Below are 27,511 nucleotides of genomic sequence, written 5' to 3'. Positions count from 1 at the left end.
TGTAACAGCTTGTAGAGTTGTAGCACAGAAGGCCTCTGGTAACCTGCCCCTCTGGCTTATTTGCATAATTATAAAAGTTGATTGTAGAAGGAATGAGGCTGTGGATAACAAATATAAGATGATTACTACAGTCACTGTGCCTGGATCTATGAGTTTGTGCCCCTGGTTTATCTTGCCTGGTTGGTTCTGGATTTTTGTGGATTAAGCCCCACCCTAGTTTATTTTTAATCAAGAACATTATGAAATTGCTTTGGCGATTGTATGTATCATAACTTTTCGGCTGCCACTTTTTCAAGTTTCCTGAAGTTGGCTACTTAATCATTGCAATATATCTTAGGTTTATTTTTCCCCTTTTGTGATGAGTTGCCTGTTTTAGTCTCACTTTTGAGACTTTTTGGTCCCAAATAGTAGCTCCCAAAGTCTGGGTCTAGCGCGCTCTGTTATGGGTCTTATTAGGTGCAAGAATGGGATCATTTCAGAGCCCAAAAGTCTCACAAGTTGCACAAACATCTGGGCCACAGAGATGAATCCGGCAACTGCATCTCATCCTGGAGGCACCTAACGCTGCTCTCTGCTTCATTGTGCACCTAAAGTCTCACAAAAAGTTTCCCAAAAAAAGAAAGCAATAGGAGTGATGCATGTCCCCCATTGTCTGCTTGATGCTACTAAGCCCCATATTGTCATTCTTGTCTTTACTGCTTCCCAACTTCACTGGTAAAAAAAAAATATATATATAAATGAAGGCTGCAAAAAGTTCCTCATTTTATCATCATCTCTTCCACCTTCTTAAGACAAATGTAATGCTGCTGTATTGTTCCCCTAGACTTCACAATTATTCACCTATGGTCCCGCCCCCAAGAAGTCACAAGGGTAGCCCCCCAGAAGCCAATGATGCTCCAGTAGCCACAGCGTGTGCGGCCCCCTGGGTAGCCAGTATAAAAGAAAGCATTCTTACCTTGCTCCTCTCGGCTTTGGTGCCTTGTGTAGAGCTGTGCCGCAGGCGACGTATGATGACATCAGCCTGCAACCGGTCATTTTCGGCCATAGGTCATAGAAGTGGCACATTCTGACGCATCAGCACGCGTTGCCTGCAACGCCTGTTCCCTCCAGGTCACACACACCTTGCACCCCCACATAACAGCCATGCCACCCCCCCCCCCCATTACATTCATGTAACCCTGCACCCTAACTTTTCCCCCCCTTGCACTGCTACAGCATAACTTCCCAATACCATACCTCAGCATAACACATGACAACAAACTGTATCGGGACTTCCTGTGTTGCTCCTCCTGCATTAGTCCCATGGTAATGAAACCATCAAAGGTCCTTGACCATCATCCCCTGACTACAGCTATCGTCCAGGCTAGTGGAATTCCAGCTCTTCTTAGCGGGCTGGCTCATTAGGCTCCGCTTACTAAGAAGAGCCGGCTCTTGTGCCACCTGAACGGCTCCCTATTAAATAAATAATGGGAAGCCTCGGGCCAGTCAGTCACCCCACACCCCACCACTTTTAACCCCATTGTATCTATACATTCACAAAAGTTGATACATTTCTCTAAAAAATAAAAGCCTATAAATAAAATAAGGCTAGGTTCACACTACCGTCAGGATTTGTTTATTTACCTCTGTTACAAAAAGATAACGGATGGTAAATAAACGGGGATACAACTCAACATAATGGATGGTTACCTCCGGTGGACACACATCTGACCCTGGTCACACAGGTGCGCGGCTCGTTATCTCACACAGCTCCGATTACTCTCTGATACTAACGAGCCGCGCACCTGTGTGACATGGACCAAAACGCATTACATTAAAAATTGCCTTGATTTCAGTGGGATTTATAACGGATCGGCTCAGTTTCATACTTATATGGCTCAATTCAGATTTCCGTTTCTACCGTCTGTGTGTAACATCCACCTGCTTAGCCTTGATCGAGTATAAGTAGTAAGCAGAACGTTGAAAATGACTATCGCCACATTTAAAATAAAATCCTGTGCAATTTAAAATATATTCATAAAAAAAATTTATTCCAATAAAGTAAACCTAGTAAAAAGTCTCCAAACTAATTGTGTCAGTATGGAAAAGCTTTGGAAATTTCACAAGATTACAACAACAAAAACATATGAATGTGGCGCAGCAGTGACCACACTATGAAAATTATGTACAAGGATGTTCAAAAACAGAAGGTCTGTAAAATGTAACTTTTATCGATACAACCCAAAAACACTTTTTGGCGTTTTCAGTTCGTTAAACTCGTGCGTTTTTAAAATGCATGTGTTTTTTTACCGTTTACCATGCATTGGGCTGCTCTATCTATTAAGATAAACCAGTACAAAGCAGCCAAATGCATGGGTAAACAGCAAAAACCGCATGGATTTTAAACAGGCTGAAAACACATGCTTAAAAACAGACCAAAAACGCCACGTGCGGCATCACCCTTAACACCTTAAAAGCACCACATTTTGTGCACAGAACTGTACAAAAAATCCCTCTTATCAAAAAGATAATAAATACTATAAGCAGCATAAGGACACCGTATACGTCCTACAGCACAAATACATAAGATGTGGATCCAGGTACATGAGCTACGGGCAGGGCTGCAAAACAACATACAAGTCAATGGATAATAGACTTAATCATGTATATCTGTTGCCCTGTCCAAAGTGTATCGTTACCTGATCCTCAAAGATGTCACCTAAATGTGAACATGAGGGATTGCGTTCTGACCAGCTGATTAGAGAGGGATTTCTACACAGAAATGTATATATTATACACTAGAACTTGTATGTAAGATAATGGCCCAACAGCTGACTTTTTCACTTATTCTGTGTTCTACCTTTTGTTTTCCCTTCCAAGTTCATAACGCCATACACACTATGAAATGGCGCTGTTAGAAAAGTCTAGCTTGTCCTGCAGAAAACAAGCCCTCAATAAAAATGCTAAATATTTAAAAAAAATTGGCTGTGTCAGGAACGGGTTAATTTTGTTAAGTGAAATTTAATGCCTTAGTAATGTAAAGCTGTGGTGTGGCTGATGGCAAATCTTTGGTAGCTCCTCATCTGACCTGGGTATTAGTTCTCTGGTGTGTTGCCCCCTTAGTTGGCTGGGGAGACCCCATCTAAAGGAATTCTCTGCTCATCATCACATGTATCCCTCACAAATGTAAGATGGCATTTGGGGCCCAGGCTCTATGCACCTTGTATCCTCCCTGTGTCTATTACTCTGCGCTTACTTCCCGTCCGCCATGCGGCTCCGCTCTCTTTTCAGTATAATCTCAGCTGTATAAACATTTAATCCCGGTTTCTGCTCCTGGTGACGATTCCTCGTCTTGTTTGCCGTCTGAAATATAATTTGCCCCGTGTCCTTTCCGCTCTGTCGTTCCTCGCTGTCTGTATAACCGTAGAGCTGCGATGCCCGATCCGTAGACGCCCTACAATGACCGCGCCAGGCCCCGCGCCTTTCCCGGCATCACAAGCTCTTATTTGTGTGACCTATTTTTCTCCTTCTGTAGTTTGTGTAGCAATAAGCGGGAGATTTGTAGACGGCGGCTGAATGGACGGAGCTCGGACTATTTCTGGCTTTTGTGTACGAGGTGTCATTTTACACAATGAAGAAGGTGCGGACATGGAGGGGCTATCACGGCGATGAGTGTCGCTTCACATTGTGACCCGTCACACGTTTATCCCGCTGCTAAGGACGACTTCTGGTCTGTTCAATCCAACAATAGGGAAAATTGGAATGAGCTGAAATATTCAGTATCGTCTTGTGCTTGTAGGATGTAGGCTTGTCAGGGTCCATGAATGCTCCTGCCCCACGCCTGGGCCCCCCCATGCCACTCTACATGTTATGATAATCAGAGAACTACCTTAGATGGCTTCCACTGTTGGCCAATACACTGAATTATCAGCTCCGATGTGGAGATAATAACAAAATACAAAGATTTGTGTTTGCGTGGGTTTCCTCCGGGTCCTCCAGTTTCCTCCCACACTCCAAAACATACTAGTAGGTTGATTAGATTGTGAGCCCCAATGGGGACATGGGCCAATTTGCGTAATCTGTGTGCACTATATAAATAATACTAATATAATATTAATAATTATTTGCCATCAGTCACGCCACAGTTTTATGTAATACATGTATAAATAAAGCAATTATTATTACTACAATAGGTGTTTGGCTTCTAGTGGAGTTCTATAGGATCCCAGCAGTTATCTATATATGAAGCGTCTTCTCTTTCAGTTGCAGTATCTGATCCTCCTCTTCTTCTCCTTCTCTTTGCAGGACTATAGCTGTGACTGTGGCATCATGAAGTTCCCCCGGGAAGAGTTGCAATATTTTGGCTACAGATTAGAAAATCATATAAAAGCAGAAAAGATACAACGTATAAAAGCATAATCCATAAGACTCCTCCGCCTGGATGTACTGAACCGGACAGAGATGAAATGTTCATTATACGTGTGTGTTTGTTATTGTATCCGCTACAGCGCATGGATGGACTGTACCATTTCATAGCAGGGGGAGACTATTTCCTTCTGAGAGGTTTCTGCTCCCGGAGCCATGTGGGATATCTGACGGCAATGTCCGACTCTTCTGATTTGCCCTGAACATTGACTTAACCAAATGCACTTTGTGCGATTTCCACGTCTGTGCAGGATCGGTCCTCCCGGAGTCATGAGTACATATGGCACAACATTGCAGTCCTCTTTCTGTTAATACCTTGGCTGAATCAGTATAAAAAAATGAATGGTGGAAAGGTATGTGATGGAGGAGACAAAGATGGTGCCCCTGTGACAGTGCAGGTTCCTGTGGGATGGCAACGGCGGGTGGACCAAAGCGGCGTACACTATATTAGGTAAGTGCGGAAGCATCACAAAGGGTATAGGGGTTTGAAGGGCCAGAGTCTCAGGCTATCTGCACGTTAAAGGGCCTCTACCACCAGGATGAAGGACTGTATGCAAATGAGCCTTATGGGCTCTAGGCTCTATAGGTGTTAATGGAGCCTAGAGCCCCTCAGGATCATTTGCATACAGTCCTTCATCCTGGTGGTAGATGTTGTTTAATGTGGGCTGTTCTTGGGCTGCAAACAAACCCTCCATGATCTGTGTTTGCATTTATGTGCCACCCGTGTCTATGCCCCCAAACATGGCCCATAGAGCATCCATATGCCATCTGTTTTTGCAGATCTGCTGATTAAGGCCCCATTCTCACTACCGTATGGGGGACATACGGCAAGCTTACATCCGTACATATGCCCCCCCCCCCCATTACCTATGATCCGCAAATATGGACGGATGACCCTCGTCGGGAATTCATACTTCCCATATACTTTTATGGCACAGCTCAAATATGGGCAGGAATCGGACCTGCTCACAGATGAGAAATGCCTCTATGTGTACGGGGCCATTGACATTGTATGTGTCATGTTCATTCAGCACTGGAGAGATTTCTCAGACTGAACCTCAAAACACTGAACGAAGGTGCGAAGTTCATTCCATTCATATGAAGTTTGGTCCGGTGATTTCTTCCAGCGTACGGTACCAGTACAGTTTCTTGGACTGGCCTCGTGCATGCGAACGTAGGAATAAAAAATGTTTATCGGTACAAGAGGAGGCGCTTAAAAACAACAGCAAAAATTGTAAAATGTCAAAATTAGGGTAAAAATTGTCCTCTTGGAAATCGTTTTTTTCTTTTCGTTTTTCTTCTTGTTCCTCTATATCATGTATGTTCATACTTTCTGCCCGCAGCCCAAGTGGATCCCATCTGTCATGTCTGGATCAAGTCAAATCTTACCTCCTCTCAGATGGAACGTGCAAGTGTGGCCTGGAGTGTCCCCTCATCCTACCCAAGGTATCGCGCCCGTATATCATCTACCTATAAAGTCATTGGTTATTGTTCCACTGATTCAGGGGAGAATATCAGGCAGCACATGAGCCAAGGCGAACGACAGCAGGAAAAATCGGCCTATGGAGCTGGAAAATTTTGACAAACCACCATGTTTAGATGCTTAAAACTACTGGTTCAGACAAAAAAAAATCTAGGTCAGAATTGTCTGTTTTCACTGAAATGCCATCTAATCCAAGCAGTGTAACATTTCCCTGCCGCGAATCTGTTGTGTAAATGAGCTCCAATATTAAATGTAGAACAGACTGATGCCAAGCTGCTGCGCGCTTTGAGGGACTCTGTCACCAGATTTTACCCTATTAAACTACTGGTCCCCTCAGGGAGGAGATGAAATGTCCTTTCTAAAGTTCCCTTTTTTATTCTCACCTGTTTACCTATATAAAAAAAGTTGAGTGAAAACGTGCAGAGGAGAGTTGTTTGTCATAGATGAGTCAAGTTTAGTCATTTCAGAAGCCCTTCTCTTCAGTTCTATAGAACCTAGAAACGAGCGGATGGTTGGGCTCTGCCCTATTCAGATCCATGGAGCCGATGGAGATAGCAGAGTACTACGCCCTGCAATCTCCATCAGCTCGATACATGGGGTACATCGGACCCCATCAGATGACCCGACTCCCCCACCACACACACCACACACCCTCAGACCCCAACCAATCAGCAAGTTAGGCCCTATCCTGTGAATAGGGGATAACTTGTCTTGTGGAAAAACCCCTTCAATAGGACGGCATGTTTCTAGGTACTACAGAATATAATATAGGGATGTATGAAGTGTTTTTGCCCCGCAGCCTCTAAACTTGACTCATCTTGGGTACATATGACTCTGCTCTTTTTCACATGAGATTTTTTTATAGATTGTGACATAAATCAGGGAATTCTAGAAATTACATGTTATATCCAACCTGATGGGGCGGGCAGATTTATAGGGATAACATCTGGTGACAGGTTCCCTTTATGTGATGTCCATTTCTGAGCTAACTCTTCGCATTGGAATCTATACAATATAGAGGTGGAAAGCCTGCAGATGATTGCACTTCTGTAGCCCAGTCTGAACACGTTCTGTACAGATATCACACTCCCCCTCTGCATAAGAAATGTCTGAAGAGCAGGAGATCTTCCCTCCTGGTCCTCATATAACCAGAATCTGCAGGCTGAGATTAGTTCTGGACCGATCTCCTATTCATTGTGTGAATTCTTTATTTTAGGTGTTTAATTTTGACCCTGGAGCTGCTGTGAAGCAAAGGACGGCGGAGGATGTGAGAGCGGATGAGGACGTGACCAAGCTGTGCATCCACAAGCGCAAGATCATCGCTGTGGCCACGCTGCACAAGAGCATGGAGGCCCCGCACCCGTCACTGGTGCTAACAAGTCCTGGCGGAGGAACCAGTACGTGTCTGTCCTACCCCGAGACTTGCAATGTACTCTCTCATACACAGACAGACACGCACACACACATCCACAGAAGCTAGAACGCCCCAGCAGCCTGTGCCCCATTACTAAGTTGCACCTTCTCTTTCACCTCCACATTGAGTATTATAACAAAAAAGCTGTGACGATGGGAATTAACACAAGAGGGCATCATCGGGTCAACGCATCGTTTCTGTCCTGTCATAGACAGACACTCAGTAATAACCCTCTGGTGCACTTACCTGTAAATATAATAAGCAAAGTAAACTTAATTGACCCTTCTTTTCCGAGAAGGATTGACCATTCCAGCTGCTGCAGCTCCTTTTCAGCTAAAGTCATTAAAAGGCAGCAACCAATCACCTCTAAGCAAACAGAGGGTCACAGACTGACCACAGGAGTGGCTTACTATTTATGCAAAGGTCACCATTGAGGCCACCGTTGATTGCAGCAGTGGCCCGTACTCTGACGAGTGATGGCTGCTGAATGGGAGCTGCAGTAGACTGTACTAGGATGAAGGAATTCAGTAATTTTACAATGGGTTTTATGTTTTGCTTGTTTACTTAGCTGCTTCCTTATAAAGAAAACGGATCATATATTTTCATTCCTTTCCCCAGATTCTGCTCCGGTCGTGTCCACCCGTGCAGCCACCCCACGATCCATGAGAAACAAATCCCTCGAGGGCGTTGTGAATTCTGCGCTACCAGAATGTAAAAACCCTTTTAAGTTGATGGTTAAAGACCATGTGGGGTCTCAGCCGCATGACCTCCACCCTGCATATCCACCGCAGAGGTTAGGCGCCAGCGAGCATGGACAGAAATCACCATTTCGGGGAGGCCGCAGCAACATGACAACAAGTCCAGCCTCATCTGGATCCCATATTTACGGTGATGGTTCTGCATCTCCAAGGACCGACCCATTGGGAAGCCCTGATGCGTTCACAAGGAACAATCCCAACTTTCACGCTCCACCCAATTCCAGTCCCATTCATGTAAACAGGACTCCCATATCTCCACAATCCATCATGTTGCACGGATCCCCGGTGCCGCAGTCATGTGCTATGGCTGGTAGGACCAACTTACCTTTGTCTCCTACTTTTGCCAGTCCAGTATTGAAGAAAACTATTTGCAACTACCCTCCCAACATGGATATGTCCCGTGCAATGTTTCATCATAAACAAACCCCAGGCCCTCCGCCTCCCCTGCCGCCCCCTCCACCGCCACTTCCACCACTTTGTGCTCTTCAGAAAAAGCCATTAACATCTTCAGAGAAGGATCCGCTTGGTATTCTCGACCCCATCCCTAGCAAACCAGTTCTCCAAAACCCTGTAATGAACACGACCACCTTTCATCCAAACGTTCACTCTCAGGTACCCGTGATGAATGTAAACATGCCACCCGCCGTCGTTCCTTTGCCAAGTAATCTTCCATTGCCAACCGTCAAACCCGGTCACATGAATCACGGTAATCACATTCAGAGAGTCCAACACCCGACATCGCCTTCACCGGTCACGTCCCCAGTTCATGCCATGCCGCCCGGTATAGGAAGAATCGAAGCATCGCCCCAAAGATCACGCTCTTCTTCCACGTCATCCGATCATGGAAACTTCATGATGCCTCCCATGGGAACGCAACCTACCTGTGGCGGGCTCAAGCTCCCGCCACGCTCTCCACGACCCAGTATAGGCTCGCCTAGATCATCCATGCCGTCGAGTCCATCGACGAAGCCCGACGGACATCACCAGTACAAAGATCTCCATAATCCGTTGATGGCCGGAATGAGCAATGTATTAAACCCTACCAACAACGTTGCGGGTTTCCCTCCCTCTTCGGCCGGTAACGCTCCAATTAAAGGTCAGACGGGATTGCTGGGGATGCCTTTAAATCAGATCTTGAACCAGCATAACGCGGCCTCCTTCCCAGCGAGCAGTTTACTCTCAGCAGCAGCCAAAGCACAGCTAGCAAATCAAAATAAACTCGCTGGTAATAATGGTAGCTCCGGGGCGTCCGTGGGCTGCGGCAGCAATGAAGGAAATAGCACTTTACCCACCATGTTCCCCCCAGCGTCCAACGTACTACTACCCCCGCCAGCCGAAGGGCAGAGTGGCCGTGCAGCTCTGAGGGATAAGCTGATGTCTCAGCAAAAGGAGATACGGAAAAGAAAGCAACCGGCGTCTACGGGGGTCAGTATCCTCAAACCCCCACCCATGGAGAACCCCAACCATCACAAACCGGGGGCCGAGCTGATGCGGAAACCAGGGCAGAATTCATTTCCCGTGAATTCAATGTCTCAACTCCTCCAAACCATGAGTTGTCAGAACTCGCACATGAACAGCAATAGCACCATCCCCGACCCGAACATGAGTCTGCCTTGTTCCGCCAACCCAATGGGTTACAACGACAACGGCCTGAACGCCGCTAATCTCCATAATTCACTGGCGCTCAACCTACCAATCAGAGGGGAGGCCGTCTCCTGCCAAAATCCTAACACTAACTTTGTACACGGCAACAATCCTGTTGCTAACGCTCATCTTACTGGACTCATCAATCAGATGCAAAGTGGTAGCGGCTATGGGATGCTACCCCATCCGGGGAACCCTTTACATCACAACCCATCCCAGCCAAGAATGCAGAGCTCCGCCTCTATGCCAATGATTGCCAACAGCATTGGTAACAGTTCAGATTCAGGTATGCTCTTCACCTGAGACTTACTATGCATTTTGGTGAGAAAGTCTTGCATTACTATTTATATGTGCAAATTTATATTTATTGTTCCTTTTATTTTATTTTCGGTGTTTTTTTTTTTTGTTTTTTTTTTTGTTTTAATTATTTATAAAATAAAAATGCCAGAAATAACTCCTTGGGATTTGTTTGATGCCACCTCCAACCTTTTCAGTTTCTCTATTTTGCTGGTTACAAATTGAGCCTAGTGGCTGAATGAAAACTTTTGTACAGTAAAAACTTTCTCCGTAAACGGCCCCAGAATCGCACAACTCTTGTCTCCCCTCTCATAAGTTATATTTAGATAATAAAATCTTCCCTCTGTTTCTCAGGAGCCCAGCCATGACATCCAAGTCTTCATCTCATTGTTTAGTATCCAGCTGTAAGACAAATGGCTGCAGCAGTCTCTCCCTCTGTCCTGTCTGCAATATTAAATCCCCTCCAACCTTGCTGATCCACAATCTGCTTATCCAGATAGCAGATGAGGGAATCGGAGGCAAAAGAAAACCTATAACATTTACTTGCCTCCTAATATTAGCAAACTGTACTCCATGTATTTATCTTATCACATGAAATAACAGCAGCCTGCACGGAGGCTTCTGTGATTTTATGTGATCAGACATATAGATGGGGTAAATTTCGACTGTGCACGACATGCCCCCCTGAAAATATAAGATGATTTAAGTGGATGTAAGGGAAACCATTTTTAGCTAAAAGGGAGATGGCTAATAGGGAACCCGCCACTAGCTGTATATGTGAACATGTGGTGACTGGTTCCCTTTAGTTTAGGCCTCTCAAGTAGGTGATTGAAAGGTTTCATTTAAAAAATATTTTTAAAAAAGTTGTATTTTGGGTAGGAGAGAGAAACGGTAACTATATTGATGTAAAAGTTCCTGAAGTTTATAAAATCAAGGCTGAATTGGAGGCACCGGGACAGGGAAAGTGTTTTTATCAAGATTTCATAAAAAAGCTATGTTAGGGGTGTAAAACTCTTCACTTTTAGTTTATAGATGACTGGGTACATCACATACATTGGTTAAAGAAGTAATGTTAAGTAGTAGATGCTTCCACACATAATAACTCCCGTAGGGTAAAGTAATAGTGTATGCTGGGATTTGCCATCACAGGGACGGCATAATAGTGAGTGCAGCTCTGGAGTATAATACAGGATGTAACTCAGGATCAGTACAGGATAAGTAATGTCATGTATGTACACAGTGACTCCACCAGCAGCAGAATAGTGCGTGCAGCTCTGGAGTATAATACAGGATGTAACTCAGGATCAGTACAGGATAAGTAATGTCATGTATGTACACAGTGACTGCACCAGCAGCAGAATAGTGAGTGCAACTCTGGAGTATAATACAGGATGTAACTCAGGATCAGTACAGGATAAGTAATGTCATGTATGTACACAGTGACTGCACCAGCAGCAGAATAGTGAGTGCAGGTCTGGAGTATAATACAGGATGTAACTCAGGATCAGTACAGGATAAGTAATGTCATGTATGTACACAGTGACTGCATCAGCAGCAGAATAGTGAGCGCAGCTCTGGAGTATAATACAGGATATAACTCAGGATCAGTACAGGATAAGTAATGTCATGTATGTACACAGTGACTGCACCAGCAGCAGAATAGTGAGTGCAGCTCTGGGGTATAATACAGAATGTAACTCAGGATCAGTACAGGATAAGTAATGTCATGTATGTACACAGTGACTGCATCAGCAGCAGAATAGTGAGTGCAGCTCTGGGGTATAATACAGGATATAACTCAGGATCAGTACAGGATAAGTAATGTCATGTATGTACACAGTGACTGCACCAGCAGCAGAATAGTGAGTGCAGCTCTGGTGTATAATACAGGATGTAACTCAGGATCAGTACAGGATAAGTAATGTCATGTATGTACACAGTGACTGCACCAGCAGCAGAATAGTGAGTGCAGCTCTGGGATATAATGCAGGAGGTAACTTGCATATAACCAGTGTGTATGATGACACTAACCCTGGTGCACTGCTTGTCTTCCCACCACAGTTGTTGCCTCCCTGTAAAACACGTTCATGTCTGTGAGCGCCCGGCACGGAGATCTCCATCACACCCGCACTCAGCCGCCAGCACACGAGCCGCTCCAGAATCTGTATGACTATGGTAACCGCAGCCACGCGCTAGAGCCATGAATAAGAACACGATTAGGAACACAAGCTTAGGTGTTGTTGCATTTTGCTGGTATTGGTTGTTCCTTTAAATTACAGAAGCGAATGGTTGTCCTTGCAGATAGGTAGTTAGTCTATAGGGCAATGCTCTCTGGGAAAAACTATGCAAATGAAGTCTCCTAGAGTTGGAGGATGACTGACGCGGTGTCGGGGGAAGTGCACTGTGCACCCGGCTGCTGTAGTAGGATCAGGAGTCGCTCGCACTGCTCTTGTTCTGGTGTATCATACATCACCTGTGCATTTGTTTGCTCCCCAGGAGGTTCCTTACCCTTGTCATCGGTAGTAATAGCCGGCGCCGGTCAGCCCGCCATCACCAAGACCACGTCTGTCCTCCAAGATGGTGTCATCGTCACTACAGCCTCCGGAACGCCCATGCAGAGCCATCACCCCATGGGCAATAACTTCCCGTTTCCCGGACCAGAGCACACTAATCACTTTGCACACAACGCTAACAACAACCTTCCACGACCCGTCAATCCCAACCTCCTCAATGCCCTGCCGATGGCGCTACCCGCGAACCAGCAGCATCTACTGAACCAGAACCTCCTGCACATGCTGCAGCCGCCCGCAGGAGAAGGTAGGTCCTGCCACTACCCAGTCCCCTCTCTCAGGAATTCTTCGCTTTATTGTTATTACCAATTCAAATCATAATTTTTTTTTTCCTAAGTCCTTTTTTTGTATTGTAGAGGGGGCGGGGGTGAGCTATGGCATCGCCTATTGTTAATAGTGGGTCCTGTGTTAGGTGTATATAGTGTATATAGGGATGATCATTTACCTGTTAACTAGAAATGTTCTTTAATGGGACAGTGTTGTGGGTATGCTCTGTGACCTGTGCAAAGGTTATTGTGCAGCTATTGTATCACCTAATGCAAGTGGCGGATCCTGTGTTATCTATATATAAGGGATTACCTGCTATTATGACAATGATGAGATGACCGCTAAGAAGTGATCTTCACAGAACAGGGAGAATCAGAATGTTATCATTAAAGGAAACCTACCACTTAGAATGGTCGGTGTAAGCTGTAAGTACCGGCACCCGCTCAGGGTGAGCTGGTGCCGGTACTCACTTTCGTTAGTGTTATAAACCGCGGTATCGCGGTTTTAACACTTTTTAAACTTTAGAGCAGAAGGGGCTTCAGCGCTGCGTGCAACCGTGCGCGCGCAACATCTACGCTATTTCCTATGTAGGCGCGCGCACGATCGTGCGCATGCAGTGCCGAAGCCCCTTCTGCTCTAAAGTTTCAAAAGTGTTAAAACCGCGATACCGCGGTTTATAACACTAACGAAAGTAAGTACCGGCACCAGCTCACCCTGAGCTCACCCTGAGCTGGTGCCCGGTACTTACAGCTTACACCGACCATTCTAACTGGTAGGTTTCCTTTTAAAATGATAATTTTTTACTCTAAATATATATTAAATGAAATGGAAAACAATAAATACCGTATATACTCGTGTATAAGACGAGTTTTTCAGCACAAAAAATGTGCTGAAAAACCTCCCCTCGGCTTATACACGAGTCAAGTAAAACATAAAAAAACTTAATACTCACCCTCCGGTGTCCGGATCATTGGCGCGGGTCCCGATGTTCAGCGCGAGGCTCCCGATCTTCGGCGCGGGTCCCGGCGGCTCCTCTTCTTTCTTCTGTTCTCTTGCCGGCAGAGTCGCATCCATGCGATCTGCGGCGGGCGCTCACTATGATGCGGCGGTGTCGCCGCTGATGACGTCATCAGCGGCTACACCACCGCATCATAGTGTGTGCCCGCTGCAGATCGCATGGATGCGACTCTGCTGGCAAGAGAAGAGGAGCCGCCGGGACTGCCTGGCGGGGGGCTGCCTGTATACTTCATTGGAGGGGGCTCTGCCTGGCTGTATACTACATTGGAGGGGGCTCTGCCTGGCTGTATACTACATTGGGGGGGGGGGGGGGGGCTATGCCTGGCTGTATACTACATTGGGGGGGGGGGGGGCTATGCCTGGCTGTATACTACATTGGGGGGGGGCCTATGCCTGGCTGTATACTACATTGGGGGGGGGGGCCTATGCCTGGCTGTATACTACACCCTCGGCTTATACTCGAGTCAGTTTTTCCCAGTTTTGGTGGTAAAATTAGGGGTCTCGGCTTATACTCGGATCGGCTTATACTCAAGTATATACAGTAGTTTTGATTTAATAAATTTAGATATTTTTTTTTTCAAAATTTTCTTTACATTGTTAGATTTGGCCAATCAGTGCTGGATAGAGACATTGTGCCCGTTCCAGGGTCAGGCAGATAATGTGTAATGTCTTACAGGAGACCTGTCATCGGTGAACAACCCCCTGAATAACCATCAGCTGTCCCATCTTCAGTCCATACTGAGCAACAATCAGCAGCAGCAGCTCCTGCAGGGGTTCCCCAATCTCCATGCCTTGAAAGGACACGGTCCTGGACCCCCTAATAATATTAACCCCATGGCCTGCTTGTTCCAGAACTTCCAGGTAATTGTGTTTTCACCTATGAAATACAAGTTTTGTTAATCTTTAGTGATCGGCTGTGATGAGTGAGGGAATCCCCAGTTTTCTGTTTCCCTGCAGCTTCACCGGTGGAGAAGTGCGGTATTACATCCTTCCTTCTAAAACCAATAGATTATTGGTGTGAAGAGAGTAAAAATCCATCAAAATCATGGAGATTCCTTTCACTTTTCCTTCCTTTTGATTAAAGGGCATCTACGGCTAGGATGAAGGGCTGTATGCAAATGAGCCTGAGGGGCTCCAGGCTCCATTTGCATAAAGTCTTTCATCCTGGTGGTAGATGCCCTTTAAGCAGGGAACTTTTTTTCACATCCCAAAAGTTCAAATTTGAGGGGATTTGGCCTTTTCAAAGGGCTTGTTTTTGTGGGATGAGTTATGATTCTGTGGCTTTTGGGGTAAAATTATATTTTGGTAATGAGAAGTATTGGGAAAAAGCATGGCTTCAAAAAGGTCTGAGATGAGATATATGTTGTGTAAAGAGGGAAGGGATGTATGTGGTATATAAGGGGTTTAGGCTTTATATATTAGGTTAGGATTAGATTATACTTGTGTTGTAGTCATACATTCAGTATGAACATTGCACTCCAATACTGCCCGTTAATGATGCGAATAAGCTCTGCATCTCCAGCATTACAACTTTTCCTTATACAAAGTTGCATGAGGGCGCCTGGGATTGTGTAGTGGTAGGAGCAATTTTTACCTATGAGTCAGTCATGCGTCTACTATCAGACGACATAAGGTTTTGGACCATAATCATGACTTTTTATATATTTTATTTTTCCTCCTGGGTGACTTGCATTCACCCTGCCCCTCCTTTCCTGTTGCTCAATGTATAGCAGGATTTTCATTACACATAGCAGTGGACATGCAGCCGAGGACCACTCCAGCACTCTGTTCAGCATTGTTTGATAGTATATTCTTTGATGGACACATGTTTTTGCTAGTATATAGCAATTTTGCTCTCAAAACCACACAATCATGAAAAAACCTGTCAATTAAACACACATTCACTAAACTGCTATTATACACCCGTACAACTATCCCTATATTGTACTTCCCCATGCCTTAATATGTTTGATATGAGTTTGATCATTGTCTTTGTTTTCTGAGCTGTGTCTGACATACTCATGTCCTTCCTGCTCAGCTGTGTCTTCAGTTCCCTTTACTGTAGAGAATTCCTGATGGAGTGGTGAGCGGATTTTTCTTGAGCCAATCGGACAGCCAATGTCTCTCAACCTCTTCATTCACCCCACCCTCAGGAATTCTCTTAAATGAGTCACACTGCCGTCGTGGAAATGGTTTAGCAGAGCCGAGTTCACTTGGCAGAAGAGAAATCGGGAAGCTGTAGGCGCGGCTGAGCTAGAAGAACATGAATGTCACATGACATTCTTCTTAATTTGTGTTCTTTTTTTGTATTTTCACCAGGTGAGAATGCAAGGAAACAAAGAGGTAAACCCCGCGATGGGATTATCTTCAATACATGAAAACCCAAACTCTGCACTTCCTCCATTTCCAGAGAAATCGTGTACCCTGCCGCATAGGACAGAACAGTACATAAAGGAGAGCGTCCGGGAGGGAGACGGCTCGGTGGACGCCATTTATAAAGCTGTGGTAGACGCCGCCAGTAAGGGAATGCAGGTGGTCATCACTACCGCCGTATCCAGCACAACACAGATGAGCCCCATCCCAGCACTAAGTGCCATGAGTGCCTTCACTGCCTCCATCGGTGACCCGTTAAATCTCTCGAGTGCGGTGAGCGCCGTCATCCATGGGAGAAACATGGCAAATTCTGATCACGAGGTCAGAACGAGGAACTCTAGAGGGAACCGGATGAGGAAGAACCTGGACCATGGAAAACACATGGCGGAAGGGGAAGGGTTTGATTATTTCAAAGCAGGATGCAATACACCGAAAAGACAGTGGAATGGGGGTCAGAGTCCCGCAGACATCAACAGGTGGAAATGTGAGGAGGTCCTGGACCACAACGCACAGGTCCATGGCAATTCTTACCCAGCAAGACCTGGCAACGTCTCTATATTACACTCCTTCGAGGACGAGCAGTGCCAGATTTTGTTGCCCCCCAGGCATTGTCCGAACGATAAGATCCTAGAGGACAACTTCAGGTTTAACCATTACAAAAGAACTATGATGAGTTTCAAGGAGAGGTTGGAAAGCACGGTGGAGCGCTGCGCCCACATGAACGGCACACGCGCCACACCGCACAGGGGGTACGGAGATCTGCTCAGCATCCCCAAACAAGAGATCAGCATGGAGGAACAATCTCCCAGCTCTTCCAACAGTTTGGAAAGTTCTTTAGCGAGAGACTACATCCACTACAATGGAGACTTCCATGCCAAAGGCATGAACGGCTGCGCCCCGAGCCCCTCGGACACCAAGAGCATCAGTAGCGAGGATGATCTGAGGATACCGGACTCCCCCTCTTCTAATGACTTCATGCCTTATAGGCCAAGGACGTTTAATATGGGAGACTTGGTCTGGGGACAGATTAAAGGACTGGCCGCGTGGCCTGGGAAGTTGGTAAGGGACGACCTACACAACTCGTACCAACAGAACTCTGAGGAGGGGAAGGTGCACAGCCATTTGGTAATTTTCATTTACAATCTATTTAGTCTGGATTCTGTAATGTGTTGTGTTTTCAAGGTGGACAACGAAGAAGTTGTCGGACCTTTCACCACCTCACACATAGCATTTTGTAGGGGCTGCTACACAGATTCGGGGGTACTTAGAACTTTCTTTCTAGCCCCCACGGTTAGTGAGATATCAGTCCCAGTATCGGACCATTATAATCTCCTCTGTCAGAGAGGAGGAACTGGAGCAGAGGAGGGGGCGTGTGTTAGGAGAATCATCTTTGCCAAGTATAAGATTACCATAACACGTCCCCTCCCAGTTCCTCCTCTCTGACAGAGGAGATTATAAGAGGGGACGTGTTATGATAATCTTATACCTGGCAAAGATGATTCTCCTAACACACGCCCCCTCCTCTGCTCCAGCTCCTCCTCTCGGACAGTAAAGAGGATTATAATAGTCAGATATCTTTACTGATATCTCAGGGAGGGCTAGTAAGAAATTCCCTGAATCTGTGAAGCCGGCCGTACAGCATGTAGTAGTAGCAATCTCCACATGTGTGAGGTGGGTGAGTTTTGTACTCTCATTCAGTTTAGGGTTAGTGAACGCTCACCCCCACTGTAAACTCCTTTAATCGGTGCTAGCATAGACACCTGCTGGCAAAGCCACCTTTTTTCCCGAGGCTCTTTGTGACATTAACGAGGAGCCTCAATTCTATGGTAAATGGCGGCTTTGCTGATAGAGTTGACACTGATCACGGGTTTTACCATTGGAGGGTGAGCACAAACCCCAGACTTTTGGTTTGGTTTCGGGGGAGGGGGTGCTGAACCTGCAATGCTTGGCACTGACATGAACAATGTGGTTGTCCGCTCATCACTATTCCAGTAATAGTTAGTGAATATCGGGCCTCATCCACACCACATTGTGTACATGCAGGCCACAAACAACCGGTTCGCCCCCAACTTGTATCGATTGAAAGAGAACATGCACCCGACCATCAACGTGCCTAATAGAGGGCTATGGGGCCGGTATGTAGCCGCGGTTTGTGCAGCTAGATCACGGCCTCTGCACACAGCTGCAGGATTGAGGCCTCCTATTGTGGGGGTCCAACAGCCAGAACCCCCATCACATGATAATAAACAGAGAATGCGTGAGTCGTGTCACTACAGCTTAGTATCCTCCCAAATGAATGGATCTTATCTGATGTAATCCGATATGACCACCACACAGAGAGCGGCGCTGTCTGCTTCATGGTCTGTTCTCTGCTCATCAGTTGACCTGTATGGCTGCTGCCCCACAACAATCAGATACTGAGGACCTGTTCTACATGTGATGGAGCTACGACCCTTTCATTGATTAGCTCCATGCTCCTAGCAGTGGTCGTACCTGGTACTGCCTCTCACTACAGCTAGTGAGTAAGACTGAAAAGTAATAAAAGGGATCACTGTGCCCCAAAACACACAAATAACATTGTCACACTCTTATGTTGATAGCCAAGACAAAACGAAAGGCAATGCAGTCCTACAGGGTGGTGGAGCTAACCGACATAGGCTGAATATCCGCCGACCGCTATAGCACTGCAGGATATGTTATGCTTTATTATTATTATTATTAATAGTTGATATAATGGTGCCATACATTCAAAAAAGACACAAAACTAGACAAAAATGACCCGAGCGGAAGGAGGAAGCTCATAATCCATAAGGAAGAGGAGATGGAGAGCCATGGGCTGTATCTTCATGCTTGGCCCGTTTGTTGTATAGACACCATTGTAGGTGCAGATCATCACATTTTATTTCCTTCAGGTGGAGAGCGAGAAGTTGAAGAGTCTGACAGAGGGTCTGGAGGCTTACAACCGAGCACAGAGGAGGAACCAGAAGTAAGGATGCATGTTACTGTCATGTAGTGTGTAAGGATTAGTATAAGCAAGAAGTGAGGATCCCATGCATGTTACCATCATGTATGTAAGGAATAGTATGAGCCAGAAGTAAGGATCCCATGCATGTTACCATCATGTATGTAAGGAATAGTATGAGCCAGAAGTAAGGATCCCATGCATGTTACCATCATGTAGTATGTAAGAAATAGTATGAGCCAGAAGTAAGGATCCCATGCATGTTACCATCATGTAGTATGTAAGAAATAGTATGAGCCAGAAGTAAGGATCCCATGCATGTTACCATCATGTAGTATGTAAGAAATAGCATGAGCCAGAAGTAAGGATCCCATGCATGTTACCATCATGTAGAATGTAAGGAATAGTATGAGCCAGAAGTAAGGATCCCATGCATGTTACCATCATGTAGTATGTAAGGAATAGTATGAGCCAGAAGTAAGGATGCCATGCATGTTACCATCATGTAGTATGTAAGGAATAGTGTGATCCAGAAGTAAGGATCCCATGCATGTTACCGTCATGTAGGTAAGAAATAGTATGAGCCAGAAGTAAGGATGCCATGCATGTTACCATCATGTAGTGTGTAAGGGATAGTATGATCCAGAAGTAAGGATCCCATGCATGTTACCATCATGTAGTATGTAAGGAATAGTGTGATCCAGAAGTAAGGATCCCATGCATGTTACAGTCATGTAGTATGTAAGAAATGGTATGAGCCAGAAGTAAGGATCCCATGCATGTTACCATCATGTAGTATGTAAGGAATAGTATGAGCCAGAAGTAAGGATCCCATGCATGTTACCATCATGTAGTATGTAAGGAATAGTATGAGCCAGAAGTAAGGATCCCATGCATGTTACCGTCATGTAGGTAAGGGATAGTATGATCCAGAAGTAAGGATGCCATGCATGTTACCATCATGTAGTATGTAAGGAATAGTATGAGCCAGAAGTAAGGATCCCATGCATGTTAGTCATGTAGTATGTAAGAAATAGTGTGATCCAGAAGTAAGGATCCCATGCATGTTACAGTCATGTAGTATGTAAGAAATAGTATGAGCCAGAAGTAAGGATCCCATGCATGTTACCATCATGTAGTATGTAAGAAATAGTATGAGCCAGAAGTAAGGATGCCATGCATGTTACTATCATGTAGTATGTAAGAAATAGTATGAGCCAGAAGTAAGGATCCCATGCATGTTACCATCATGTAGTATGTAAGAAATAGTATGAGCCAGAAGTAAGGATGCCATGCATGTTACCATCATGTAGAATGTAAGGAATAGTATGAGCCAGAAGTAAGGATCCCATGCATGTTACCGTCATGTAGTATGTAAGAAATAGTATGAGCCAGAAGTAAGGATGCCATGCATGTTACCATCATGTAGTATGTGAGGAATAGTATGAGCCAGAAGTAAGGATGCCATGCATGTTACCATCATGTAGTATGTAAGGAATAGTGTGATCCAGAAGTACTTTATGTTAAAAAGTAAGCCTCTTTAACCCCTCATCTCTGCAACTGTTCTCTACATTAAAGGTGGCCTGGGAGGGGCTGCAGAAAAACATACACTAGTACTTACCTCATCTGGTGCAGGGAACAGAAGCTCCAGTCCAAATTCTTCTGGGTGGCCGGGCACGCTTAAACATACCCTGTCCCTGATATAGTGCTCGGATATGGTGACAGTTGGGCATGTCCGGCTACCCGGAAGTTGTCGGAGCGGAGCTTCCGTGCCCCTATCAGTCTAGTGACCCCAGAAAGCCAATAAGTCATCTGTCTACTGACCCCCAATAAACCCAATACAGATCATCGGTCTAGTGACACTGGGGAAACCCCATTACCCTCGTAGACTTCTCCTGTCCTCCGTAGTGATCCTGACTCTCTGTCTTCCAGGAGTGGAACACTAAATAATCATTTAGAAGCTGCAATACACGAGGCGATGAACGAGCTGGACAAGATATCTGGCAACGTAAGTTCTAATCATGTGACTAGTAGTTGTGTGCAGAAATGTATACAGTGCAGAGAATGAGTGTTATACAGTACACGGATACAAAGACGGACATTGTTGTAGAAGGTGACTTCAACTGTGAGACACAAATCACTTTGTATAATTCATTTGCATTTAATGACATGGAATACGTCTTTGATACATTAGAAAACTTCAGAACTGTTTGTGAAACCTTTTAGTTGCAGTCGGACGTCTCCTGTAGTTCGCTCTGTAGTAGTGACTCCGACTCCACCATAAGCATCTTCTGCAGATCTTTCAGGTTTTAGGGTTATCACTGGGCAACATAGAGTTTCGCCTCCTCCAAAGATTTTTGTTTTGGGTTCAGGTCTGGAGACTTGAAGGCCACTTCTGGAACTTGATATGCTACTTCTGGAGCTGCTGCTTAGTTGCTCTGGCTGTTTGCTTCGGGTGTTTATTATGCTGGAAGCCACGAGCCATCCTCAATGCTTTTACTAAGGGAAGGAGGTTATTAGCCAATCTCTTGCTCTACATGGCCCCATCCGTCCTCCCTTCTCAACAGTGCAGCGACGGTATAGGATGGTGTTCTTGGGGTTGTACTCCTACTTCTTCTTCCTCAAAACACTGGGCCTGGAAAGATCTCCTCTAAACACATGACCTCCTCCCATGTGTCATCTAGATGGTCAGTGATGAACTTGAAACAGACTTGGACATGTGCTGGTGTGAGCAGGGGAACTTTGTGTGTCCTGCAGGAATGTAATCCATGACATTATAATTTTTGAGACACTGGTCCCAGCTCACCTCAGGTCATTGATCAGGTCCTTTTGTGTAGTTCTGGACTTAAGAGTGATCGATTTTGTTTCCGTTGCATAGTGAATGTTAATTGGGACGGTTATTTAGTGCAGAGTGGGAGGAGCTACCTGTAATGGGCCCACAGAGTGGGAGGAGCTACCTGTAATGGGCCCACAGAGTGGGAGGAGCTACCTGTAATGGGCCCACAGAGTGGGAGGAGCTACCTGTAATGGGCCCACAGAGTGGGAGGAGCTACCTGTAATGGGCCCACAGAGTGGGAGGAGCTACCTGTAATGGGCCCACAGAGTGGGAGGAGCTACCTGTAATGGGCCCACAGAGTGGGAGGAGCTACCTGTAATGGGCCCACAGAGTGGGAGGAGCTACCTGTAATGGGCCCACAGAGTGGGAGGAGCTACCTGTAATGGGCCCACAGAGTGGGAGGAGCTACCTGTAATGGGCCCACAGAGTGGGAGGAGCTACCTGTAATGGGCCCACAGAGTGGGAGGAGCTACCTGTAATGGGCCCACAGAGTGGGAGGAGCTACCTGTAATGGGCCCACAGAGTGGGAGGAGCTACCTGTAATGGGCCCACAGAGTGGGAGGAGCTACCTGTAATGGGCCCACAGAGTGGGAGGAGCTACCTGTAATGGGCCCACAGAGTGGGAGGAGCTACCTGTAATGGGCCCACAGAGTGGGAGGAGCTTCTCAAGCTTCTTATCCAGACCATAGGGAATAACTTTTCTCGGTAGTGGGAACCACACGGATCATGAGAATTGGAGAGTGTTGAGCCCCTAAATGAATAGGGAGAGTCACAGGAGTCTGCTGCTCTCCAACTTTATGGCTACTAGACAGTAGACCGACGGCTCCTTGTGGTGTCCAGAGGACAGACCATCCACTTATCTGATACGAAGTCATCAATATCACAACTGTCCTGGATATAAAGATATATACATGTATCCATGTTTAACCCCTTTATTCCTGCTTTCCTTTCTCCTTCAGGTGCCTCAGAGAGAGCGACAGCTGAAGCCCCCAAAACCCAAGAGGAGGAAGATCTCCAGATAACATTGACAGTCCCTGAGATGATCTATGTGTATATAGGCATTGATAATAATATATGTATATCCATATTTCTAGATATCACCACCTGGTGTAAAGTGAATATGTGGTAAATATTTTTGCATTTTAGGCAGGTGGGCCGCTGGAAACCCCCGCAACAACCCACGTGACTGAATGGAGACGATCATTTTTTTTTTTGTTTGTTTTTGTTTTTCTATAACGCTACAATTGTGATTCTATGGAAATCTTAGTCGGATGTTTCTGATCCGTTTTCAGTGTGTACATAAGAAGATTTAGAGTTTGACGAATTTCCCCGAGGTGTAAATATTGTACAATATTGTCATGTACAAGCCGACTTAATGCACACTTTATCTTTTACTGTACAATAATAGTGTACAAAAATTCTTTGGTTTCTATCAAGTTAATGTTCAGAGGTTACAAGAAAACCCTTCTTTTATATCATAATCAGAGGTGACAGCTAGGGGGCGCTCATCAGTCCTCATCATTACCTCCTGTTTCAGGTACCTGCTGGAGAAAATTAGATTGCATGTCTTCTGCTTACCTAACGATCTGCAATAATCAGTTTTATGTCTTTTTGTTTTTTGGGGTTTTTTTTGTACTTCCCCCTCCCCCCCCTCTTTGTCTTTGTCATGGAAGATGGTGTAAGGGTAGGGTGACCCCATCATGTTACCCTATATTGTATGGCAGTAGCCGTATAATCGATTACACTATAATGAGGGTCTATATTACCACCCACTTCTACCCTTCCATCCGGGGCAATAGCCGCTCTGCTCCTACAACGGTAAAGCGGAGACTTCTCATAGCTTTGTTTATGATATAAAGGGGTTCTCCGCCTAAATTGCTGACTCTGATTCAGATGTCCAACCCTGAATAGTGTTAATTAGAATTGTTGTAAAATTCTGTATATTAGCATATTCATTCTGATCCGAATCCCCTGCGTAAAAATGTTAAAGGAAGTTATTATGTGGCCGCCTATGATTTATAGAAGGATTTATGAGTAAAAAGCAAAGTAAAACGTGACGGGACTTACCCATCTATGCGCTTTTCCCGACGAGAATGCACATGTGCCGCGCTTCACTAGGATCATGCGCCTGATATCCTGCATGTGTCGCTTCCCTGCTCAGGTCCCCGGAGTTCACCTTCTTCTTCCTGGTGCATGTAAGTGCATTGTCTTGTGACACTATTTAAATGTTAAATCGCGTAGTCAGTCGGATCGTACGACGGCCTGCCCCCACACCCCTCCCCCCCAACACCACCACCAGATCTGTCGCATAAAAGCTGGCGGATGCGCCAAAATCCAATCACATGCGCCAAAAACCCCTGCTAAATGCGGCGCAAAACGTAAATTGTCGGAATATCCCACGGTCGGTCTGCGGACCCCAAGTAAATAAGCCCCCAATGAGTCCTGATTACTCCGCCCACACAATGATTGACAGTGAGAGTCCTGAATACCCCTCCTGCACACAGTGATTGGCAGTGAGAGTCCTGAATACCCCTCCTGCACACAGTGATGACAGGGAGAGTCCTGAATACCCCTCCTGCACACAGTGATGACAGGGAGAGTCCTGAATACCCCTCCTGCACACAGTGATTGGCAGTGAGAGTCCTGATTACCCCTCCTGCACACAGTGATGACAGGGAGAGTCCTGAATACCCCTCCTGCACACAGTGATGACAGGGAGAGTCCTGAATACCCCTCCTGCACACAGTGATGACAGTGAGAGTCCTGATTACCCCGCCCACACAGTGATTGACAGTGAGAGTCCTGATTACTCCTCCCACACACAGTGATTAAACGCTGCTTGTATATACACTGATACAGGGAGGACTGTCAATCACTGTGTGTGGGCAGAGTAATCAGGACTCCCCCGTTCTCTCCTACGAGTCCTGTCACAGTTTTCTTTTGCTTTATATACAAAAATCCTGCTCCAAATCTTAAAATCCTTTTATATTACGTAGATCAGCTTCTATCTCTATCATATTCTGCTCTTGATGCAGCAGAATTTACGCTTGAAATATTTATTGAGTAATCCGCATGGTCTTTTTAATTGATGATGATTGAAGGTGGACACTTGGGGTGCGTTCACACGTTGCAGTTAAAACTGCATCGCAATCAGCTTTGATGTGGGTTTAGGTGCAGTTTTGTCAATTGAACAGGTGAAAGACATGAACTGAACGAGTGAATTTGATTTTGAAGTGGAAACCTGCTCCACAAATATCATTTACTAGTTCAGTTCATGTCTTACACCTGTTCAAATGACAGAACTGCACCTAAAACCACCTCAAAGCTGATTGCCATGCAGTTTTAACTGCAGCGTGTGAACGCACCCTTGGTCTCTGTACACATGGTACAAGGTTTATCATGAATTAAAGTAAAAGTAGATTTAGGTGGAAAACCTTTTTATGATGCACCTGTCATGATACACATGGGTTAAACGGATACCTAATATTCCTGCCCCTTGAAGGTGGAGTACAGGGATGTGAATGCTTCTTCCATTGCTGAGCATCATGGTGTAGGGGCATGTAAGAGCTGCACCATTATTGGTGTAACTTTATATGTCACTCAAAATTCATTCAATTTTGCACCATGTGAACATGCGCTTAGGAAGGAGAGGTCTTTCCTTCCCAACCCATATACACCCCTCTATACACCATCATGGCAGGTGCATTTCATTTCTGGCACACCCCTATTCCCCCCCCCCCCTTGGTACATCCCACAATCCTCCATTGCACTGATTTGCAGCCTAGCCAATCCCTTATACAGTGTTTCCGTTGATCCAGAACAATCCATTCATACCGCAATGTGCTAAGTGATCTTCTAGGTGTTTGTTTCTAACCCACGGCTGAGATTCCGGCAGAATAAATCCCAGGAATTTCACCGGAAAAAAAAAAAAACCTTATATTGCTAAATCTCTGACACTACATAGCCTGACCTTGGCAGCATGCATCTCCATTGTCCCATCGCACAGTATTAACGCGTCACAAGCCGCAGGAGGAGGGGGCGGAGTCTCGCTTGTACGCGGCAATTTTTCTTTTTAATGTTTTTATTTTTTGTTGTTTTTATCAGTATTATGTAACATATCACAGATTTATTTTATTTAAGAAAAAAAAAAAGTATTTATACTGTTAACAGATTATATATTAATGTGGCTGAAACATGCAAGTTATTTTATTAACCAAATTATTTATGTTACGTAAAGTGAAAATGTGAAGCTGAAAAAAAAAAAAAAAAAAAGTAAAAAAACCCCCACAAACTAACTTCTCAGAGACACTACGTATAAATGAGCCGACAAATATTGTATTGTAAGGAGAAGTTTCACCTGTGCGGATGCGGGTGCAATGTCTGGACCTGATGGACCGCAAAAAGCTCCTAGTGTGAACACCGCCCAGACGCGCCCTCATCATCTGCACCTCGCGCAGGGGAGACATTTTGGTGTCCGTTAAACTTTAAAGGGGTTTTTTAGAGCAATTGAGGACGGTTTCCATTTAAGAACAGATGAATAACAGATCCATTGATTTGCGTAGACGCGCAGCAGTGTCCGTTTTTAAATCTTCCGTCAGACCTTTTGTTGGTTGAGCGGATGATTGGAATAAGTAACTGACAATAATGGAAAGCAAAGTATCTTTTTTTTTTAAACTGATCCATTAAAAAAAAAAAAAAAACCAGCGAATACTTTGCTATTAATGTATCTGTTCTGACATCTGTTTAAATTACAATCCGTTACGGAATCCCAAACGCAGATGGGAACTGGCTGTAAGACATTTGTATATTAGATATTGGATCTGTGGTGCCGGACCTGCAGGGGTTTTATTAGTAAATTCTGCATCTTTGGATAACCCCTTTAACGAGGGCACCCATAGATAGGTGCTCTTTTGAACACCTCCCCCACCCCCCCACCCCCCACCCTCTGGCAAAGAGACTTGGCCCACAAGACTTTTTAATCTCTTGTCTTTATTAAAAGGATTTTGCATCCATAGATTTGAGAAAAATGTAACTATTGTCTTGAGAATAACCATTGCTTCCTGGCTACAAAATATTCTCCCAAGGATTGCTCATCAATTAGTGGCGGTCCTACACCCAGCACGCTTGTAGATCCAATGTTCTCGAAGAACTGTGCAGGAAACAAACAGCGCTGTTCAGTATGTAGTGGTCAGACCAGTTTACTGCAGATTAGTTCCCATGAATCGGATTAAAGCTGCAGTGACTCAGTTCAGCCACTACCCTGAGAATGGCGCTGACAGCTTCCTGTTCCATTCTCTGTTCTGAGCATCTGATCTGTGGGGGGTACTGGTTGTTGGACCTTCTCCAATGTGACATTGATGACCACTCTGCATAAAAATATATATTATTTATTTTTTACCCTGGATGCAATGGTTACTCTTGAGATTACTGAAATTTGAAAATTGTCGATCCTAAAAATTCTTAATCTATACAGGGGTAATTGAACT

The 27,511-nt window shown here is 45.2% G+C and overlaps 1 protein-coding gene across 2 annotated transcripts in view; it reads left to right on the top strand.

Moving 5' to 3' along the window:
* The window catches only part of MBD5 (methyl-CpG binding domain protein 5), a 40,939-nt gene extending 16,514 nt beyond the window's left edge, over window positions 1-24,425 (top strand). For both annotated transcript variants that reach the window (XM_072122201.1, XM_072122200.1), the window contains 10 exons: window positions 4,285-4,855; window positions 5,748-5,850; window positions 7,104-7,284; window positions 7,920-9,989; window positions 12,497-12,817; window positions 14,531-14,715; window positions 16,174-17,352; window positions 19,140-19,213; window positions 21,122-21,197; window positions 22,985-24,425. In XM_072122201.1, coding sequence (XP_071978302.1) covers window positions 4,743-4,855; window positions 5,748-5,850; window positions 7,104-7,284; window positions 7,920-9,989; window positions 12,497-12,817; window positions 14,531-14,715; window positions 16,174-17,352; window positions 19,140-19,213; window positions 21,122-21,197; window positions 22,985-23,047 — 4,365 coding nt within the window. In that variant the 5' untranslated portion in view covers window positions 4,285-4,742 and the 3' untranslated portion in view covers window positions 23,048-24,425. The remainder of the gene's footprint in view (window positions 1-4,284; window positions 4,856-5,747; window positions 5,851-7,103; window positions 7,285-7,919; window positions 9,990-12,496; window positions 12,818-14,530; window positions 14,716-16,173; window positions 17,353-19,139; window positions 19,214-21,121; window positions 21,198-22,984) is intronic.
* The last annotated feature ends 3,086 nt before the right edge of the window (window positions 24,426-27,511 follow it).

The sequence above is a fragment of the Engystomops pustulosus genome, chromosome 8 (assembly GCF_040894005.1).
Source record: "Engystomops pustulosus chromosome 8, aEngPut4.maternal, whole genome shotgun sequence".
Lineage (NCBI taxonomy): Eukaryota > Metazoa > Chordata > Amphibia > Anura > Leptodactylidae > Engystomops > Engystomops pustulosus.
Note: the sequence above shows the minus strand (reverse complement) of the source record. Positions and strands in the feature narration are given on the sequence as shown.